The 7098-nt window shown below is 44.5% G+C and overlaps 1 protein-coding gene across 1 annotated transcript in view; it reads left to right on the top strand.

Annotated features, from left to right (window-relative positions):
• The window catches only part of LOC126146744 (uncharacterized), a 31286-nt gene extending 26277 nt beyond the window's left edge, over window positions 1-5009 (top strand). Inside the window, exon 3 of the mRNA XM_049915642.1 lies at window positions 4501-5009. Coding sequence (XP_049771599.1) covers window positions 4501-4917 — 417 coding nt within the window. The 3' untranslated portion in view covers window positions 4918-5009. The remainder of the gene's footprint in view (window positions 1-4500) is intronic.
• Window positions 5010-7098: the final 2089 nt, after the last annotated feature.

Raw genomic sequence — 7098 nt, forward strand, 5'->3', positions numbered from 1 at the left:
TTCTTCTACCATTTTTATAATATTGTCCTCAAGTACATCGCCCTTGTATAGACTCTTTATATACTCCTTCTACCTTTCTGCTTTCCCTTCTTTGCTTGGAACTGGGTTTCCATCTGTGCTCTTGATATTCATACAAGTGGTTCTCTTTTCTCCGAAGGTTTCTTTAATTTTCCTGTAGGCAGTATCTATCTTGCCCCTAGTGAGATAAGCCTCTACATCCTTACATTTGTCCTCTGGCCATCCCTGCTTGGCCACTTTGCACTTCCTGTTGAGCTCATTTTTGAGACGTTTATATTCCTTTTTGCCTGTTTCATTTACTGCATTTTCATACTTTCTCCTTTCATCAATTAAATTTAATACTTCTTCTGTTACCCAAGGATTTCTACTAGCCGTCGTCTTTTTACCTACTTGATCCTCTGCTGCCTTCACTAGTCCACCCCTCAGAGCTACCCATTCTTCTTCTACTGTATTTCTTTTCCCCATTCCTGTCAATTGCTCCCTTATGCTCTCCCTGAAACACTCTACAACCTCTGGTTCTTTCAGTTTATCCAATCCAGGTCCCATCTCCTTAAATTCCCATCTTTTTGCAGTTTCTTTAGTTTTAATCTACAGTTCATAACCAATAGGTTGTGGTCAGAGACCACATCTGCCCCTGGAAATGTCTTACAATTTAAAACCTGGTTCCTAAATCTCTCTCTTACCATTATATAATCTATCTGATACCTACTAGTATCTCCAGGATTCTTCCATGTTTACAACCTTCTTTCATGATTCTTGAACCAAGCGTTAGCTATGATTAAGCCATGCTCTGTGCAAAATTCTACCAGGCAGCTTCCTCTTTCATTTCTTATCCCCAGTCCATATTCACCTACTTAGTTTCGTTCTCTCCCTTTTCCTACTCTCGAATTCCAGTCACCCATGACTATTAAATCTCCATCTCCCTTCACTACCTGAATAATTTCTTTTATCTCATCATACATTACATCAATTTCGTCATCCTGTGCAGAGCTAGTTGGCATATGAACTTGTACTACATGAATAGTATGAATAGTAAAACTTTCGAAGTCGGCCGCAGAATTCCAGTGTCAGTTGCTACAATTTCCGATGTAACTGAAGTCTGGAGACTACATATTACTGCAACGTGCGTTGATTAAGTAAGGTTGCATGCCTGGAAAGATTTCTGTATTTAAAACCCGTTGCTGTTGAATTTATGAAGGAAAATTAGAAAATTCGGAATGGATTGCAGACCTCGCATCTTAAGTGGACTGGACTCCACGCTGCCCACAGTAACACACTGCAAGGTGAGAAACAACTTCTTTCTGGTCTGATGGGGATCTATTTAAAAAGAAAATTGAATTTTCTAAAGTTGCCAAATTACATGGAGTGACTTTATAAATTCTTCTTCATTTGTGACAAGGGGCTTCGACAGATGCAGCCGTCATTTTCTGGTCTTCAAAAGAAAAATAGTTTTACAAAACATTCAAGTTCGTTATGGCATCAGATTCTAACTTACAGTGAAAGCGCTTTGTAACAAGAAAATTTTTGAAGATCAGAAAATAGTTATATTTGTTAAAACCGTTTGTCGAAAATAAAGAAGAATTTTTGCTATCTTGGCTGTAGAAAGTTTTTTATCATTTAAAAATGATATAGCATTATAGAAGGGACATATTCTGACAAACACACCTGCCATGGTAGCCGAGAGCGCTAACGCGCTGCTTCCTGGACTCGGGTAGGCGCGCCGGCCCCAGATCGAATCCGCCCGGCAGATTAACGACGAGGGCCGGTGTGCTCGCCAGCCTGGATGTGGTTTTTAGGCGGTTTTCCACATCCTACCAAGTGAATACCGGGCTGGTCCCCACATTCAGCCTCAGTTACACGCGTCGCAGAAACACATTCGCACTATTTCACGATTTACTCTAGATGCAGAGAGCTGGGGTACACTGATTCCATCCCTGGGAGTACGGGGTGGCGGCAGGAAGGGCATCCGGCCATCCCTCAAACAAACTTTGCCAAATCTGTTCTAACCACGCCGACCCTGCAATCGCTGTGGGACTATGATGTAAGCGAAAGAAAGAAAGAAAGAAAGATTCTGACAAACACAGTCCACCTGCTTAAACTCACTGCCACTAAAGAATACGTGAGGTCTGAAAAATTCATTGTGGCCTTGAACGAATTACAAGGATAGTTTCCTAAACGCTTTGAGGACACTGTCAGTCTTACATCCGGTTCCGAGCTGTCCGAGATCGTTTCCCATTACAGTTGAAAGCACTACTGTGTCGGTGGAGAAGTAACTCATTGGCTTGCAGGGTGATTCCCGTTTTAATGGCCAATCCTTTTACGTTAAAACTGCCAAAGTCGTCTACATGAAATAGCAAAAGAGTCACAATATTTTATACTATGAAATTAAATAAGTCACGATTGCGTGGCAACCTGGGTGCGAAAATCTATGAAACTGTGTAAGTGAGATGGTCGCTGACTGTTTGTACTAGATAAAAATTGTATTACGTATTCAGCGCGCCAAAGACAAATAAAACTGAAAATTTGTTTCGATTGTGATCTATGTTGTGGCAAAGTGTGAGATATAGAACCAGATCATATATATTGCTAGTGTACTGCCTTTTAAATGGGGCATGTTCCTCAGGTTCAGACTGCGTGGCATGACGACGAGGAAAATATGAAGCAAGGCTGGGCCCTATTACACTCGTGCCCGTGACCTGAACTCTTGATCGCCGCTGTGCTGTATGATTAACAGTGGAACAGACGTAGAGAGTTTGCTTCCAGTTCCCTTAGGCGCCTTGTAAATAGCAAGCTTGTAAGAAGGCTGTTTAGGTTTTGAAGTTCGTAACGCGACGTTCCGCTCTGTATGAAAATCACTGACTCTGCTGTGTGCAGTCTGTGGCTGGTTGGCATTGTTGGAATATTAGCTTGTGTAGTGTTGGGCAGTTGGATGTGAACAGTGCGTAGCGTTGCGCAGTTGGAGGTGAGTCGCCAGGAGTGGTGGGTGTGGGGACAGAGATGCCAGAGTTTTGTGAGCGGACGGTATGGACGTGTGTCCGTTAGAAACAGGAAATTTGTAAGACCGGATATCATGAACTGGTATATAGATGTTGACTTTTGAACATTATTAAGGTAAATACATTGTTTGTTCTCTATCAAAATTTTTCATTTGCTAACTATGTCTATCAGTAGTTAGTGCCTTCCGTAGTCAGAATCCTTTATTTAGCTGGCAGTATTGGCGCTCGCTTTATTGCAGTAGTTCGAGTAACGAAGATTTTTGTCAGGTGAGTGATTCATGAAAAATATAGGTTATTGTTAGTCAGGACCATTCTTTTGTAGGGATTACTGAGTCAGATTGCGTTGCGCTAAAAATATTGTGCGTCAGTTTATTGACGATCAGAATAAGTAAAGAGAGAAATGTCTGAGTATGTTCAGTTTTACTCAGCTGTCTCTCTTTCAAATAAAGTAGAAACTTACCAGCACAGTAATTGATAATTTTTCTGAGGGGACGTTTCAAGCTTCTCTTTGTCTATACATTTATAGCAAGCTTCGCTTTATCAGCGTACTCTTAGCATGTGACAATACTGGTGTCATAATCATCGACCGGCAAGAGTTCATGAACGGCCCTACCCACATCGCTCCAAACGTTGCCAACGGGTACAGATCCGTCTACCTTGTTGGTCGAGGTAAAGTTTGGCAAGCACAAAGAGAAGCACGAGAAACACTTACTGTGTGCGGGCGGGCGTTATCTTGCTCATGATGGCTTGGAAAGAAGGGCAACAAGATGCAGCGTAGAATATAGTCGACGTACTGATGCGCTGTAATGGTGCAGCGGATTGTAACCGAAGGGGTCCTAATATGAAAAGAGATGGCTCCCCTGGCCATCACTCTCATTTGTCGAGCAGTATGGCGGGCGACCGTCGGGTAGGTATGGTATCCAACCATTGTCTGTATGCCTTCAGACAATTCTTCAAGTGGTCACTGGAGCGGATCATAGAAGAAAACTGTACTTCAGTCAATGAGATTTCGAACCGAGAGTTTCTACTGCTTGCCAAACCTTGCTAGGGGATCAAGACCGCCGGACCTCTCCCCAACTGAGAAAGTTTCCAGGATTATGGTCAGGATCCTTCAACCAGCTTGGAATTTTGAAGATTGGACGTGCCAGCTGGACAGAGTACGGCATGATACTCCTCAGGATGAAATCAATACCAAGCCGAATTACTGCTTGCATAATGGCCAGAGGTAGACCAAGGCGTTATTGACTAGCACATTTTGTAAAGCTCTTTCTCTTGAATAATTAATCCATTTTTTTTCTGAAATTGTAAACTTTTGTTTTTCTGCACATGTAGATCACATCTCCCGATTTGCGTCCCATTCGGATAAGTCATTCATGGTGCATCGTTTTTTCTGTCTTAATGTGTTCATTTTCCATAGCCGAGCAGCAGTTAGCAGGCATCAGGAGACTATGAATGTTTTATCTAATGTGTGCGCTGTGTGTTGCAGGGCATGCACATCGGGTCTCCAGCGGAGGACTTGCTTTACTTTTTGCACACGAGCGCCAGCGCGGAGCTGCTGCAACAGCACATGGACTTGCTGCTGTCCGAGTACCACAGCACGCTGCAGCAAACGCTGCGAGCCCTGGGGCTCCAGCAGCAGGCGGACGCCTACCCACTGGAGCAGCTGCGCCGGGACATGGACCACTTCGCGCTGATCGCTGTCTTCATCACTTTCGGCGTGCTGCCAGTTATTGTCTGCACGAACCAAAAAGATGTACCTATAGACATTACAGCTGAAGATTACGACGAAAGGCTCGAGAGATTTCGTCAGAAGACCTGCAAGAATAAGAAGTTTCTAAAACATGTTGAATACCTCCTTCGTACTTTCGACTCCAGGGGACTTTTAGAGACACAAGTTGCTTGAAGTTTCCTTTTCTCCTAAGTTGACTTTCCTCTGCCACATTCTAAAACGCCTGTGCTCTGAGTGCGGTTGCGAGAGATCTGAATTCGTAATAATAAAATCTTCGTCTTAAATCTTATGATATCGTCACTTTTTCTCTTAATTCTCGTTTCTTATATATTTCAAGTATACTGTAATATTTGAAGTATTTACAGAAACTTTCACTTATGATGGTGGAAAAACTACACTACTGGCCATTATAATTGCTACACCAAGAAGATGACGTGCTACAGACGCGAAATTTAACCGACAGGAAGAAGATGCTTTGATATGCAAAGGGTTAGCTAGAGCATTCACACAATGTTGGCGCCGGTGGCGGCACCTGCAACGTGCTGACATGACGAAAGTTTCCAGCCAATTTCTCATACACAAACAGCACTTGACCGGCGTTGCCTGGTGAAACGTTGTTGTGATGCCTCGTGTAAGGAGGAGAAATGCGTGCCATCACGTTTCCGACTTTGATAAAGGTCGGATTGTAGACTATCGTGATTGCGGTTTATCGTATCGTGACATTGCTGCTCGCGTTGGTCGAGATCCAATGACTTTTAGCATAATATGGAATCGTGGGTTCAGGAGGGTATTACGGAACTCTGTGCTGGATCCCAACGGCCTCGTATCACTAGCAGTCGAGATGACAGGCATCTTATCCGTTTGGCTGTAACGGATCGTTCAGCCACGTCTCGATCCCTGAGTCACAGATGGAGACGTTTGCAAGACAACAACCATCTGCACGAACAGTTCGACGACGTTTGCAGCAGCATGAACTATCAGCTCGGGGACAATGGCTGCGGTTACCCTTGACACTGCATTACAGACAGGAGCGCCTGCGATGGTGTACTCAACGACGAACCTGGGTGCACGAATTGCAAAACGTCATTTTTTCGGATGAATCCAGATTCTGTTTACAGCATCACGATGGTCGCATTCGTGTTTGGCGACATCGCAGTGAACGCACATTGGAAGCGCGTATTCGTCATCGCCATATTGGCGTATCACCCGCCGTGGTGGTATGGGGTGCCATTGGCTACACGTCTCGGTCCCTTCTTTTTCGCATTGACGGAACTTTGAACAGTGGATGTTACATTTCAGATGTGTTGCGACCCGTGGCGAAACCCTACTTTTCAGCAAGATAATTCACGACCGTATTTTGCAGGTCCTGTACCGGCCTTTCTGGATAAAAAAAATGTTCGACTGCTGCCCAGGTCAGCACATTCTCCAGATATCTCACCAACTGAAAACGTCTGCTCAATGGTGCCCGAGCAAGTGGCTCGTCACAATATGCCAGTCACTAGTCTTGATGAACTGTGGTATCGTGTTAAAGCTGCATGGGCACCTGTACCTGTACACGCCTTCCAATGCGTATCAAGTCCGTTATTACGGCCAGAGGTGGTTGTTCTGGGTACTGATTTCTCAGGGTCTATGCACCGAAATTGCGTGAAAATGTAATCACATGTCAGTTCTAGTATAATATATTTGTCCAATGAATACCCGTTTATCATCTGCATTTTTTCTCGGTGTATCAATATTAATGGCCAGTAGTGTATTTGCCTCCCTCCTGTTAATGTAATTAATAGTGGCTGTGCGAGAAGCCTGGACGTTAGTGTTTAAAAGAGTGGTGAAACTGTGCCCAGCTTCCCTAAGAGATCTTTCACGACGGGCAAGATGACTTATGCTGGTCCCTACCACCACAGATCTAGCGAAGCACGGAATTCGATTAAGCTGATGGTTACCGTGCGGTTGAACAATGTGCATTGGATAACAGCCCCATTGCATGTGCTGTGGCTGTCACACATCGGCTTGTGGCTCAGATTACTCGTTACTAATAATTCCGAATGTGAAACTTTTAGCTACTAAATGAGATAATTTGGTCTGACAAAAGTGCAGTTTGTATTGAATTGTACTGTATTTTTAACCGGGGACCTAGAAACGACGGAGAGGCTCCGTCCCCGCCGCAGCCGCGGTGGTCCACAACCCCACGACGACTACTGCAGTCCACTTCACCCCTCCGTCGCCCCACACCGAACCCAGGGTTATTGTGCGGTTCGGTTCCCGGTGGAGCCCCCAGGGAACGTCTCACACCAAACGCACCAAACGGGTGTAACCCGTATGTTTGCGTGGTAGAGTAATGGTGGTGTACGCGTTGAG

The sequence above is a fragment of the Schistocerca cancellata genome, chromosome 2 (assembly GCF_023864275.1).
Source record: "Schistocerca cancellata isolate TAMUIC-IGC-003103 chromosome 2, iqSchCanc2.1, whole genome shotgun sequence".
Taxonomy (NCBI): Eukaryota; Metazoa; Arthropoda; class Insecta; order Orthoptera; family Acrididae; genus Schistocerca; species Schistocerca cancellata.